The following is a 15,709-nucleotide window of genomic DNA, read 5'->3' as shown; positions in this document are numbered from 1 at the left end:
AACTTAAATCTGTTTACCAGTCAATCTACTAATGTGATAGGAGTCACATCTTCGTTGCTCCGCCAGTTTTGATGCACGCCGTGATGCTGTGCCCTCAGGATGTGCCTCTGTTTCTCGATGTTATATTGGGAGTAGGCACAAAATAAATCTACAGTCAGACCACCACTGTCTGGTTGGCAATGGTGTAAGGATGTCAATTTTTGAAATTTGCGATGTTATGCTATGGATTTATGTCGTGTTGTGTGTTATGCTGGGTGTGAGATTGCCTTAAATTTGCCACAACAGAACAGCATTCCTTTAAGGGACTCTTAACCTGATAATGCAGCAGAACGCGGTCAACTATCCGCTGAGCCAGAGCTTTCAATACCAGCCTGCTCCCCTAAGTATCGCTAGCGTACAACAAAACACAACATTTAACAAGCATTGAAAGTAAAGGGAAGCGTTTACCTTTCCGCAGCGTATGGGGACTCTGCTCGCTCGACAGCTGACTTGTGGCAATGCTTTGCTGGAGGCTGCTAGAGGAAGTCACATGGTCAGAAACAGGTCTGCCTTTCTGGCCAATCACAGGTGAGAGTTCTTTGCCTTTCATAGCACTGAAGGGAAAAGAAGAGGATTACTTGCACACATTAACATGTTTGCTTTCAGCATCTACATATAAAAATAACGCAGAAGCACACTCTTACCAATGCCTTTTCTATCAAACCTGGTAAGCTAACAATAATAAAACAGACATGCTAGATACACACAAAAGCCCTGCACGCTATTTTTAATTAATCCCCCACTAGTTACTGTAGCTCAATACAAGTCCTACTGATTTCCACATATGCTTAAACTATTGTTTCAGATATACTCTTTGCATTGAGGCAGGAATTCTAAATATTTACCTAGTCAGCCTGGTTCCTTTGTCTCTGGCACAGGCACAGCCGACCCATGGGGGAGAGGCTGACATAGAAGGGTTAAAGGGGGTGCCATAAGGGTCGTGCTTGGTTAGGAGAAGAGGGGTTTTGATGTAGACAGGTGAGACATTAGTTTCAGATACATGCGAGTCAGTGAGGGAGCTTTGCTTCGGGAGGTGCAGGGAGCACGGCTTAGGGTTAGAGTTGATGTCAAGCTGCTGTGGGGAAGGAGGCTGAGTGAGCAAGGTTGGGCTGTACCCTGACCACCTTTGAGGGGAGGAGGTTTGGGGTACACCCTCAGGCCGAGCAGATGGCTGAGCCTTATGGTAGAAATGGTGGGCATGCTGGTAGCAAGGAAAAGGGGAAGATCTGTCATCCTCTGGGGAAGGGTAAGTGTAACAGGAATCCGACCAATTGGAAGACAACTCGTCTGTGCTGTAAACATTAAAAGAGCAACAACATTTGTTTGGGGAGGTACAAAAGAACAGGAAGGGGGGGGAAAAAATCAACAGAGAAAAAAAAAATACAATGTTTAGTAACTCAGACACTGCATGACAACACACAACAGACATTTGCTGTGAAGCAACAAAGCAGTGGCAACAAGGTGGATGGATGACTGCACAACACACACTAAGGACTGAGCAGTGCCATGCTGAAAGTGGAATCTGCTGCACAATCTTGCGTCTACGCATCAGAAACTAAAACACAGAGAGCACATGCATTCACTGCAATTCACTTCAAAGTCTCAGTGACACGCCAACCGTTTCCGCTCTAATTTCACTGCAGGGTGACAACGGTTTTTGATTTTGAAAGAGAAATTGGAGAAACACCTGCCGTAATAAGAGGTTAACCAGAACAAATTGCTATCTGGATTCTCAGGCGCATCAGGAAGGAGAACAGGCCACCCCCCTACCTGGTCTGGCGTGACATTAGTGAATACTATATGGTTGACTCTTAATGCTCTATAAAAGGGTTCTACTAAGCCACTTAGTTGTACAAATAATGCCCACCACCACCTTCTCAGGGCAACTAGGGATGGTTGATAAATGAGGGGGTAATTTTGACTTTGGGTGACATCAATTCAGCAGCACGTTATACATCTCTCCCAATCTAAGTGAAAATTGGGAGCGATGTATAATGGGGCAGCTGCATCAATTTTGCCCAATTATAGCTATCACCCAAAGTAAAAATGTCTACCCTGTGGGCTTATCAGCATCGCCCATGTGCCAAGAACAAATGTTAAAAAATAGCATTAGCAGTTTGTTCTTTATCTTTTTAAATTTATATCCTAGATTGGATTGTCAGTGTTGAGTTGCAAATATAAGGTGCTAATATAGGATTTATATGTCAGCCTGGAATTAGTGGTCCGGATGTCATTCCGCCTTCGAAACGGACCGTAACTTTGGGATTTAGCGCATGCGCAGCCTAATGTGGAAATCCTGAAGCTGCGGGCTGTCACACACGGTCCATCCGCAGGCTATGCAGTGTCCCCAACACAGCCATCAATCAGTGAAATCTGTCAAATCAGGGAAACTGACAAAAATTTCGGCTCCTCCGCAGTAATTACGCTGTTACATTCCCCACTAAAAGTTAGACCCAAAGGGCCCAAGTTTCCACACGATAAAAAACGGGTGCCCCTCCGAGCTGAGCACCCGTTTTTCGCGCCACAAAGTGCGCCTAAAAAAAACCTCCGTATTCTCCACCTCCCTGCAGGTCCTCTGGCCCTCGGCGCGGCGCAGCAGGAGATGTAGGGGGGCGGAGCTAGGACCCTGCGCCGAAAACAGTGCCGGGAGCTCTGCACATGCGCGCTACAGTGGGCACGCAAGTGCAGTAGCTCCAGGCGCCCGAAACTGTGTGGGAGGGGCCCGAAGCACGCAACCCCTAGCCCTGGCCGAATGGCCTCACTGGGGCTGCGTGAATAAGGCTCCTCCCACGGCCAGCTCCTGCTTCCTGCCGACTCCTGCTCCTGCTTTCCCCCCCGCCGCCCACCCCCTGCCCTGGACCAGACCCGACCCGACCTAGAACTCTGCACTGTTTCTTTTTAAGTTGCCACTTCATGGTGGGAGACACTTCAGTCACATGGACCTCGTCAAAATGGGGGCTGATGGTTTTAGTAACCTCTACGTCTCCAGCTCTGAGATCAAGCACCCTGCCCGTCCTCCATGCGTCCCCACCCTGAGCAGCTGAAGGAACTGCTCCTCAGAGAAGACGAGCTGCCGCTCCTGTTTCCTCCCCCACCCCCGCCCCCCCCGACCGGACCCAACTCGACCCGCCTGTCGCTGCCGCTCCTGCTTCCCCGCCGCTCCTGCTTCCCCCCCCGCGGACCGGACCAGACCCGACTCGACCCTTCTGCCGCTGCCGCTCCCACCCGACTCGACCCGACTCTACTCCCGCCCCCGGACTGGATCCGACCTGACCTCCCCCTCCCCGACCTGACCTCCCTCTCCCCGACCTGACCTCCCTCTCCCCGACCTGACCTCCCTCCCTCCCTCCTTCCCTCCCTCTCTCTCCCCGAACCGAACCTCTCTCCCCGACCCAACCCAATGCCACCTACCTCTGGTGCTGGGGCCGGGCCCTGCCCGAAATCTCGGGCCCGGCCCGTTCAGCCTTCGGTCCCGACGGCAAACCGCTTCCTAAAGGCCTGCCTGAAGAACTTTCACACAGGTAGGAACATGGTTTATTTAATCTTTTCTTTGCTTATAAATGTTTATTCAGGTTGGATTTATTTGTATAATATTTGTATAAGTATAACTAAGGATTTATTGTAGAATTTAATGACTTCCCTTTCCCCACTCTCGTTCTTGACGCCTAATTTGTAACCTGCGCCTGATTTTTTAATGTGTAGAACAGGTTTTTGCAGTTCTACAAAAATCTTCACTTGCTCCATTCTAAGTTAGTTTGGAGTACGTTTTCACTGTGGAAACTTTGAAATCAGGCGTCAGTGGCGGACACGCCCCCTTTTGAAGAAAAAATTCTGTTCCAAAGTAGAACTGTTCTACCTGACTAGAACTGCAGAAAAAAAAATATGGAGAATTGCGATTTCTAAGATAGTCCGTTCTCCACCAGTTGCTCCTAAAAATCAGGCGCAAATCATGTGGAAACTTGGGCCCAAAGAGATTACGTGTAACTGGGGTTTACAAAAGGTTCTTGAATGCTAAATGAAGGTTATGGCCCTGAAAAACTAATTTTAATTTTGTGCAATGTCAAATTTATCCATTTTAATAAAAATTTACATTTTTAAGAACAAAGATTGTTCATCTTTATTTCAGCTTTGCCTTTTCCCCACGTGAGCCCCAATCTTTGTTTTGCTCTCTCTAACATTTTTAAAGTTAGAATTTTAAGGACTTACTCACTTCCTTGTTTGCGGCCTGTGAGAATTCTGCATTTTGATTGGCTGCTTACACAGCTTTCTGACATCACAGCAGCTCACGCTAGGGGCCCCCCACCTATACTCAAATTACATGTTGGAAACCCCGAACCTCTCGACACAGAGGTTGCGAGATCTTTGTGCGAACTTTACTTCGGGGCCAGCGGCGAGCGCCTTTGCTTTGCCGCTGACCACAAATTCTGGGCCATTGCCATAGTTTAAGCAGACAACCGTGGTTGTAACTTTTATCTGCCGATGGTAATTAAGAGTATTTTTAGCATCAGTGTTAATGTGAGTGTGCCCTAAGATAGTGGTAAAAGTGCATTTGCAATCGGGTGCTTGAATTCTGCCATTCCTAATTACAAGAATGTCAACGAGTCTGCTATTCAGCCTTCCTCTGCTGCGGCCATTGTCAGTGAGGGCAATTAAAGTTGGCTTATCCCAATCGTGCCTGAATGACAATAATGGGGTCGGACTTCATTCATGATTCTTGAATGAGCTTCGTTTTTTTCAAAATAAATGAAACCAAAAAAATTACGTCTCAACCAGTCAAGTAAAGTGGGCATCGCAATATGCGAAATCCACTCAGTGGGTAATATTATACTCGTTGTATAATATACTACTGCTATGCTGATAGATTTAGATGAGGAAAGATGGGCGGAGGCTCGACTGTAGCATAAATGCTGGCATGGACTGGCTGGGCCGAATGGCCTGTTTTGTTACATATATCCTATGTAGTCCTATTTAATACTTAAATATGCCGGATGAAACTGACTGGCCTGTGGTGGATTTCCAACTTGTACAGCAGACTGTGAAACTACCATCTCCCATTCGGGGGAATTTATGTCTCTGATATCTGATGCAAAACTATAGCAGTTTAAAAAAAAAAATTAAGCAGCCTATGAAATCAGAAATGATTAGTTCTGGACATATGGGCCCAAGTTGTACATGTTATAAATGGTGTCATTTGAGGAGCATCAAATTGCCATGCAGAAAATTAGGTGGTGATTTAATAAGAATTTCTTTAAAAAGAAAGACAGTAACATTTCAGTATTATTGCAGGAAAATAACAGTCGCATTTGAAGAATTCCATTTGACTGCTAATGAACACTCTGCTCTCTTCAGATTGTTTAGTGTTTCACAGTTTAGTTAATCATGGTTACTGGGTGAAATTTCACCAGAAACCACAGCAATGATGCTATATTGTTAATGATATTTAATTTAAGTGGAATGACTAACTAGTTCAGTCTCACAGTTATAATGATTCAAATTTGGAGCATGTTTCAATTAGAGAAAGGTTATTGCAGTTTTCAGATAACGTGGCAAGGACTTCATTTGCTGGATGAGTTAAACCACTTGAACATTTCTTACCCTCAATTAAAAAATATATAACTTGGAAAAAAAATCTAAAAATGGTTCAGGTGTTTTGAGTGCTCGAATACAATTCTGAATGAAACAAAGTAATTTTGTATCTTCTTCCTCAATGATTTTGAGGTGTGCTTTGCTAGTAAATGAGGTAGTTAATCAGACGTGTCACTTGCTTTATTTTGAAATATAGTACAGCAAACTAGCCCATTGTAAACAAAACTAAATGAACAAACACTGGTTGCTGTATGGAGCCATTATACCCCTGGTTTTCATTCTTGGACGCAAATATCTAAATTAGCTGAATTACCCATGTGTCAAAAGCACATTTACAGATTGCCCTCTAGTGGTAACTAAATGAAATTACAGAAAAAAGCTATTATTTTGGGACTTTGCGTCTTAATTATATATAAGTTAACAATCTCTTTCCCAAGGGTATAATAGACTAAATAGTGACTGCTTATTATTTGGCAGCAGGACTAGATGTCTGCATGGTTTTTCCCCCACAGATGTAACTTCGAGAGTACAATAACATTCTGAATATTAGGAACCTAGGAACAGGAGTAGGCCCTTCATCCCCTTGAGCCTGTACTGCTATTCAATTAGATTATGGTTGATTTGTATCTTAACTCCATTTACCCTCCTTGGTTCTATACACATTAATACCTGAACCTAACAAAAATCTAGCAATCCTAGTTTTGAAATTTTCAATTGACTAAGCCTCAAAAGGTTTTAGGGGAAGTGAGTTCCAGATTTCCACTACCCTTTGTGTGAAGAAGTGCACCCCTGAATGGCCTAACTTTAATTTTAAGGTCATGCCTCCCTGTTTCCAACCAGAGAGATAATTTCTCTCTATCTTGTCAAATCCTCCTAAACACCTCAATCAGATCACCCCGTAATCTTCTATACGCAAGGAAATACAAGTCCAGTCTAAGAAACCTGTCCTCATAACTTAACCCTTTTAGTCCTGGTATCATTCTGGTGAATTTATCCAAGGCCAATATATCCTGCTTGAGGCGCGGTGCCCAGAACAGAATGCAGCACTCCAGAACTTTTGTTCTGATGAAAGATCATCAACCTGAAACGTTAACCCTGTTTCTCTCTCCACAGATGCTGCCTGACCCACTGAGTATCTCCAGCATTTTCTGTTTGTATTACAGTTCTCCAGATGCGGTGTAAGCAGAGCTTTATACAACTGAAGCATAACTTCCACCCCTTCATATTCTAGTCCCTTTGAGATGAAGGCTAACGTTCCATCTTTTAAAATTATTTTTTGTACCGGTCCACTAGTTTTTAGGGTGATTTCTGTAAATCTCTTGGCTCCTCCACAGGTCCTAGTTTCTCACCATTTAGAAAATACTTTGATTTGTCTTTCTTATGTCCACAGTGGATGACCTCACACTTCCCCAAACCGATCTCCATCTGCCACATCTTGCCCAGTCACTTAATCTATCAATGTCGCTTTGCAACTTTCTGCTTCTATCTACATGACTTAGCGTGCCACCCAACTTAGTGTCATCGGCAAACTTGGACATATGACTTTAGAAACATAGAAACATAGAAAATAGGTGCAGGAGTAGGCCATTCGGCCCTTCGAGCCTGCACCGCCATTCAATGAGTTCATGGCTGAACATGCAACTTCAGTACCCCATTCCTGCTTTCTTGCCATACCCCTTGATCCCCCTAGTAGTAAGGACTACATCTAACTCCTTTTTGAATATATTTAGTGAATTGGCCTCAACAACTTTCTGTGGTAGAGAATTCCACAGGTTCACCACTCTCTGGTTGAAAAAGTTTCTCCTCATCTTGGTCCTAAATGGCTTACCCCTTATCCTTACACTGTGACCCCTGGTTCTGGACTTCCCCAACATTGGGAACATTCTTTCTGCATCTAACCTGTCTAAACCCATCAGAATTTTAAACGTTCCTATGAGATCCCCTCTCATTCTTCTGAACTCCAGTGAATATAAGCCCAGTTGATCCAGTCTTTCTTGATATGTCAGTCCTGCTATCCCGGGAATGGTTCTATTCCTTCATCTAATATTATGACCCTATAAGGTTTGTTTGTGATCTTCAAAGCAGTGCAGTATTTTCATACTACTGCCCTTAACAGCAGTCACCATTTGTGTGATGTCTTAGTTTTACCTACTGCCCAAACAAATGCTACGGTACATTATGCCTTCATAATGCACAACATTAGGTTCGATAGGTAGGACACTTTTCACAATACATTAACTAATTTGTGTCATTTTATTGACGTGAAACACGCACAATTTCCTGATTCAGCTCGCTCCATAATCCATGTGCTAGAAGCTCAGGTAACAGTCAAACAGAACACCAGGAGTGCGAGGACAGGAGAGAGGAAAGGAAAGCTCCAGAAGCTCGCTGACACAGACACAGCAGCTGCGACACACTCTTACCTTGCTCGTTCAGCCCCAAGTAGTGGGCCGCTAGGAGGAGGAGTGGGGGAGGGAGAAGTGGAATTTTCTATAGACTGCTCGGGGATTGGCGACTGACACGAAGCGGCAAGTTCGGTGGTTGGAGGAGGGGGCTGCGTGCCGGGCAGGGCAGAGGATGTTTTTCGGACTATGGAGGAGCCTCTGCGGGCCACCCAGGATGTGTCCATCACCCTCACACCCATGCTACAGGAACACAGAGACACCATCAACAATTTAAGGAAAAGAACGCTAGGCCTCCAAAAAAATTACCTTCAGAGGTAGATACAGAAGAGAATTATTTTCAAAATACATTTAATTACAGTTAAGAAAAGGACAGATTTAACAGTAGTTATTTGACTCCTGAGATACAAAACGATGATCTAGTGTGCCCACCACAAATAACGTTGGATTGAAAATATTACATTTAAATATTAGGTTCAAATTCAGACCATCAGATCTTTGTTGCTGTTCATGACCACTGAACATGGATTTTATAGTTTTAAGAAAGTGATATTTGTAATTTGTATTATATAACAGCAACTGCAAAATCAGTTTAAAACTAATGTACATGTTGCACGTTTGTCAGCATATTTTCCTGTCCTGTAAATCTAGGGCTGGTACCTGCACGTTAGTACGACTTCCTTGGATTGTAACAACAATGACCTTTGTAAAATGGGGGAATGATCCGCACAATGATGACAAGTGAATTACACACCAGACTTTAACCACTGACCGTACAAAGTTTTATTCATTTTGTTTGTGCAGCAAAAAACTATCACCAGCAAATCAAAATCTTGATATAAGATGGGACACCTATCCCAAAAATATTTTCATACTACTTAACAGCAGTCACCATTTGTGTGATGTCGTAATTTTACCTACTGCCCAAACAAATGCTATGGTACATTATGCCTTTATAATGCACAACATTAGGTTCAATAGGTACCTGGTAAAGTTACCGAATTTGTAGACTTTCTATACTTAAGGTACACACACAATTCTAGTGGATCCCCCATAATACTGCTCAGAGAAAAACAGAGGAAACTCTGGTTTATAAGGTCAGGAGCATCATACCATTTTATACACAATTCTACTGCTAAAGTATAGGTGTGTGTCCCTTTTAAGTTACAAGGTGTAATTACTCTGCATTTTTTAAATCATTTATACGTTGATCTCGGATCAATTACAGATCAAGCTTTTATTCATTTATTTTAAAAATTGTTTTATTTCAAATTATTTAAAGGCTAAAGACATTCTGACTTCCAGGTCAATCGGTATTTTCTGTTGCTGAGGAAGTTTCTGTGTTGTGAGAGATTGTCTATTTTTCTCTTCAGGACAATCAGAATATAATTTAATGATTGTTAATATGAGAACTGTGTAGCTTGGAAAATGCTCGTACATTTAAGTGACTGGTTTATTTTATCTTGGTTTTAAAAGAACTGTTTTGCATCCGTGATGTCTGAAGCGTGATGGAGGAAATGCATGTTACACATACCCATATACATATACACACATATCTTGCACATGCCCATACACACGCACATCCACACACACATATGCATGTCCATACACATTCCTACACACACATGGCCATACACACGCACACACCCATGCACATCCCTACACACATGCATGCCCATACACAGGCATACAGGAAATAGCATCTACTTAAATAGAACAAACCATTAGACTGACAGTGACAGATATTACAGTGTACTATAGTTTCAGTGTCCTGTCTGTTACATTTTAAATTTCAATGCTGTCAACTTCTCTGCATTAATCTAGAATTTAAGACTGGTGAGTTTTCAGTACAAGTGAAGGAAAAAGTACCTCCACTTTATAAAAGGCTAAATTATGAAGTAACTCTTAATGTATACACAGCCCAGTGCAGCTAGTGACAATTTCTAAATCTTTACCCCAGAGAGTTTACATACCATTATTGAAAGAAAATGTTACCTTTTGAAGCCAATGTTTATGGAGATGTCACTCTCTGGTATCCAGGATTTTAAATAAGAAGTGATCAATTATAAGACCCCATCAAACAGCTAAAGTTACTCTACTCTTAACTGGTATAACACTCCTGTGAAGCACCTTGGGACATTTTACTGTGTTAAAGGTACTATATAAATACAAGTTTTGTTGTTATTGGTAATTCTAATCATACATTACAAAGATATAGATAGTTTGTGACCATCTTTACTAACACAATGTGAATATTAGACAGATCTGATTCAGCATTTGCAGTTATTAACACTTGTGGTCCTTAGCTACTTACTCAGATGTTTGGCATATACCATTGGGCTACTTAACCTCAGTTATGGATGACTGCTGTTGCCAGTACTATCGAACTCTAACACAAAGAAATAAAAGCACTGATATTGTGGCCATTTGTATGCCCCATTCAGTTTTGTACTTTATTTCAGAAGATACCTGAAGAGGATACATCAATGTGAAAGGTAGATTGTAGGAAAAGTCCTGCAAATAGTCATATTCCGATTAGCCGTAGCTAATCAGTGTGAAATTGTCACTAGCTGTACTTTTTAAAATGAAATTGTTAAAGAATTATGGCTATCTTCAATATATTGTCCATTGAAAGTTTTTATTCAAATACTGAATGCTGATGTCATCAAAGGAAACAACTGCTTGGACAAGTTAATGTGACGAGCACTGAAACATTCATGGGTTAATGATTATATTATGAAGTTAATTCAACTACCTAATATGGTTGGATACATTAACTCTTTCAAGCCAATTCGCCTGATTAGGCTATTGGCACCCACATAGAAACGTTCTACCGAAACAGAAAATAACTGAAGGATGTTTCTCATAATCCTTTATAGTGGTCTGAATTTTATACAGCTACTGCTGCTGAAACTCCTTGTAGGCGAAAGAGGAACGCCGGGATAACCTATAAGGTAGCACTGCTCTCACAACAAGAGACTGATCCAAGGAACAGTTTTGAAAGGTGGGATTGTCCCAAGTCCCCTTGTGTTCTGAAACTGTAATGATGGAGCCATTAAAAGTTTCAAAATATTAGAGTTCAATCTGGTTTTGTTCCTCACTGATTGTACAATGTTGCGAGCAGTGGTGTAATGTTATGGTCCCAGAAATCTGTGGGGAAATGGTTCAATTTATGCAGTGCTGGTCCAAGTATCGCCTGTATTAGCACAAGAAAATTGTAGCTGTGGACATATTGTAAATTTCTCTCTGTACAAAAAGAAGAGACTCAAACTTATTGTAAGGAAAATTATAAAAAAAAGGCATAAGATATGATTTAGATTTACAGCTTTTATTTTACAATTCCTGAAAGCCGCCCCGTCCTTTGATAATTGAGTGACTATCAATGGAATATTTCAAGTTTGTACTCAATATCTGGTGTATTTGTTTTGTGTGTGGTTTTGCTCTGCACAATGTAATGTGTTGTGTGAGGAGAGTCCAGGTGCAGAGTATGAGCTTCAGCATACATACAGTTGCACAACATAAAGGAACTCGGTTCTATACCTAAATGTACATGTCACCACATCTTTTAGATACCGATTCTGAAATGGAAAACTGATAGTCGTCATCATCAGTACCCAAATTCTGTAATGTGAAGATATAACATTACATACTTCACTGGTCTGCAAGAGGTGGCAGAGTTCTGTGAGCACCTCCTTTGTAAAGCACAGATGTCTCACACACTGTTCTGGCTCAAGCTGAGGTAAGAGAATTACTCTCGGAAGACCCTAGGTGGTTAAGGCCTCCTGCGGAGAGCCCTTACATAATAACATAAGAAATATGAACAGGAGTAGGCCATACGGCCCCTCGAGCCTGCTCCGCCATTCAATAAGATCATGGCTGATCTGATCATGGACTCAGCTTCACTTCCCCGCCCGCTCCCCATAACCTCTTATCGTTTAAGAAACTGTCTATTTCCATCTTAAATTTATTCAATGTCCCAGCTTCCACAGCTCTCTGAGGCAGCGAATCCCACAGATTTACAACCCTCTGAGAGAAGAAATTTCTCCTCATCTCAGTTTTAAATGGGCAGCCCCTTATTCTAAGATCCCTTCTCCCGCTCCCTCTGCGAGCAGCTTGTCCTCTTCTTCAATATCTCTACTCTATCTCCCTGTCATGCTGCAGGCCAAGGGAAATGACAACTAGAGCATCCATGACTGGGGAACAAGTGGTCTGACCAGAAGCCTTGAAGTCAGGACCAAGGCCTTCTCTACTTGCAGAACCACTTCTGTCACCTTGCCAACTTTAAATAACTCTGGAAAGCAGTTCCACAAACTTACACAGAGGCAGCAGAAATGAATCAGCCACTAACCTTAGAGTGGTTGCTGATCTCTTCAAATATCACTGATGCGAAGGTCCTTGCTGCTGCTGAATGCATGCTCAGCTGGGCGAGGTTAAGACTGGGCCTTAGCTCCAGTGTTAAGGATGAAAATGGCAGCGTGGCATCAAATTAGCTTTGCACACTGATTAACGTCACGATCTGCCTACTTCTGACACCCGCCCGACCAAGATGGCGTCCGGCGCGAAAGGCAGCAGAAGTGTATGCGCGCAGCATGGACGCAATTTTCTTCACAAACCAAGCACCCGTGGTGTCGAAAAATCAGGTGCTATGGAGCCGAATCTCTAGAGTAAGTCTTTGGTCTGGTAATGCCTAATGATTTCATGGTAGCATCGGAGTGTGTTGTACACATCATTTGTGCAGTGCTTGCAACTTATCCATAATAGTCTTTGTTTTAATAAAAAGCTGCTCTACTCTACAAAGTGTATTTAAAATCCTAAATGTGTGTTTATTTCTACTGTGGTATCCTTTATTCCCATAACCATGTTAACATGAACAGTAATCAGGGAACTTTGAATGGAGGGTGTTATTTACTGTGATCTGAGACTGGAATTTTAAAATTTTCTTCGAGTCTTAACTGCCATACCTATAACTGACATATATTTCCTACTATAGTACAGACCACATGTTGGTGAATGTCTGTCACAGTGGAATACAATCCGAGAAACTAACACTATTTTCTATGAAAATCGGCCAATCTACCTGTGAAAGCGAAATTGAGACCTATTTAAAAAAGGAATACTTAAGAAATCCAACTACTGACATTGCAGTTTTCAACCAATTTTGGGTAGATTTGGGGGAACTGCTTTTATTCTATCTGTCTTACTGACTTTACTGTGAACATGTTCCCTCCTCCACCCCCCCAAATCTGTCCCACTTTGGCCATACTTTTTAAAATACTAGGCTTCAAAATAGAATATTATACCTTCAAACAGTGTGTCGCAATTGGGATAATTTTTAGCAGAAGACTTGATCATAACAATTCAGAAAGGAGTATGAAGGCAACATAACCTCTAGACCTCTGCGGTGAAACAATGCAACATTAATCGGTGGATTCTCCACATCACCGTTAGAAACAGCTCAGATAGAAGATTTCGTTTTTGAGTAAATAATTATGATCACAATGAATTGTCTAGAGAATTTATGCAGCAATGCAAGGCAGATACTTCAACCAACAATTCCTTGCCGAAATAATTTGAAACATTTATTATGAATACTGGTAGATGATGTCATTTTCAAATTCCTTTTTTAGATTGCAATGGTGTGCAAAGCTGTTAAGATCTTAAAGCTGCCATCACTTTTCATGGTCTTCTGAGTGATGGATTTTAATACAAATTAAACTGTCGAACTGGTTGATCAAATGGTTAGCTATAAATCTCCCAATCTTAAATTTAAACAGTATGTATTAAGTACAATTCTGTACAGTGGTGTTTCTTTTTAAGTCAAAGATTATCTCTTTATTTCTGCTAAATGCGTAATGCAGGTCATTTTCTTTTAAGCATACAGTTCAAAATCCCCACATCTACACACACACATTCTCTCGCTCTGATCAATGCACCTGTCAATCTCTCTACTGCAGTTTGGATAGTTTAAACCCCTAAAATATTGTTTATTTGTACTATTTTATGATACGATATATATTATGTAAATTGTGTGTGCCTCAAATAAGTGGGTATAGAGTAGCAGGAAATCTGTTACACATTCGACAGAAGTGCATTGCTTTCTAGATTTTAAGCTTTCGGAATGTAATTGGAGTAAATTGGATGAAAGCCCCTGGATACTACAATTCTGGCCTGGAACATGGTGGGGTAGAGTTTCCGCACATTTCCACTCATTTTGTGCCCAGATTACAGCGCAATCGGTACAACCAGCGCAAAAGACCAGGGAATGTTAAACATGCATTACGCCCCAAAACCACTTACGGTTTTGTTTTATGCAATCTTTTACGCTGGTTCAAGATTCAATTCACCCGGATTAGGCCCCGCCCACAACACTGGCCACGCCCCCGGATCGAAATTCCACGATTATGCTGGTTCAGGAAGCCTCTTCAAATTGCACTCACTTTCCTAGGTACACAGGCACTAGACGGCATGTTTTAAAGTTTTTTTTCTATTAAACAATATATTAATTTACTAAGAAACTGACTAGTGTACCCCAATGAAACTATTAAATGAATAGGTATAGTTTTTTTCAATTAATTTTACAATCAGATTACTCAGACCCTTATTAAAATGCTTATTTTTGGTGATAAACTTCACCAGGTTACCACTCTTAAATACATCAAGGAATACCTTTTAACAGAAACCATTAAGTTCTATTATACTGCCCGATTGCGTGGTTCATTGAAGAAGTTATGTTTGTAATTATGCAAATTAATTTTAGCGGAAACTTGAACTGTAACCAGTGCCATTTCAAGCGCATTTCGGGTGCAATTCCCCAAAGCAGAAACTCTACCACAGGTCATACAATTCATCTTAAATTATCTTAATCTGGAAAGGGGAAAGAAGAATCAAAATTGAACTCACTGCTCTTCCTTACTAATGGACCATAAATTAGGCACTGCGTTTTTGCTTTTTAGTTTTGAAGCGATTTTCTGGGAATTGGATTTCACAAAGGCACGTAGATATTAATCAGCGGGAAAAGTACATGACAATTTTAGTGGAGACTGAAGAATTAAAACATCTTACCAGAAGTATTACACTGTACCTCCTTAACTTAATGGAATACAGGGCAGAAGAGATTCAGGAAACTATAAGAAGCATTTGAAGTTCAAATCCAGGTCAAATAAATCAGAGGATAATGGAAAAGTGAGTGAAAATTGGAAAGCTTGAGGCGAAATAAAGTGGTAATTTTTCAGTAAAAGATGAAAATTCAAAGCCCGAACAACAAACAATGAGGAGGCGCATCTGCCCCTTATATAATCGCACTGGATATCAGACCTATTTAACTGTATTATTCCCAACACTGAAGTGTTTGGTTTTTGGTTCCCTCTTCTCATTCAAAAAAAGACAGCATTAAACATTCTTTCTATAAATGATAAATCTATAGGGTTAACCCAATGTCGAATGCACTATAAATGGTGTGTGTTTGACGATCACTTGACATCTTGATTTGATCAGAAAGAGCTCACTTCCCTTGTATCCTTGCGCTCAGTACATGACCCTGAATTTGAAAACGTGGAGAGATTGAACCAATGTCAATGTCACAATAGACCAACAAGAAGACCAATGTCATCTTTGAAATGGATGAACTAAACCAAGGTATGTAATGGTAACAGTCTTCATTTTCACTCTACAGAAGAGGCCCA

General features: G+C 41.4%; 1 protein-coding gene across 6 annotated transcripts in view; it reads right to left on the bottom strand.

The window, feature by feature from the left end:
- The window catches only part of arhgap44a (Rho GTPase activating protein 44a), a 323,344-nt gene that overhangs the window by 13,761 nt on the left and 293,874 nt on the right, over positions 1-15,709 (bottom strand). For 5 of the 6 annotated variants that reach the window (XM_070857578.1, XM_070857580.1, XM_070857579.1 and 2 more), the window contains 3 exons: positions 8,049-8,270; positions 885-1,331; positions 448-593 (listed from right to left, as the gene is read on the bottom strand). In XM_070857578.1, the coding sequence (XP_070713679.1) occupies positions 448-593; positions 885-1,331; positions 8,049-8,270 (815 nt within the window). The remainder of the gene's footprint in view (positions 1-447; positions 594-884; positions 1,332-8,048; positions 8,271-15,709) is intronic. The other variant, XM_070857583.1, reaches the window with a different exon arrangement.

This window comes from Pristiophorus japonicus, chromosome 16, assembly GCF_044704955.1.
Source record: "Pristiophorus japonicus isolate sPriJap1 chromosome 16, sPriJap1.hap1, whole genome shotgun sequence".
NCBI lineage: Eukaryota > Metazoa > Chordata > Chondrichthyes > Pristiophoridae > Pristiophorus > Pristiophorus japonicus.
The sequence above is the reverse complement of the archived record's forward strand: the minus strand, read 5'-3'. Positions and strand labels throughout refer to the sequence as shown.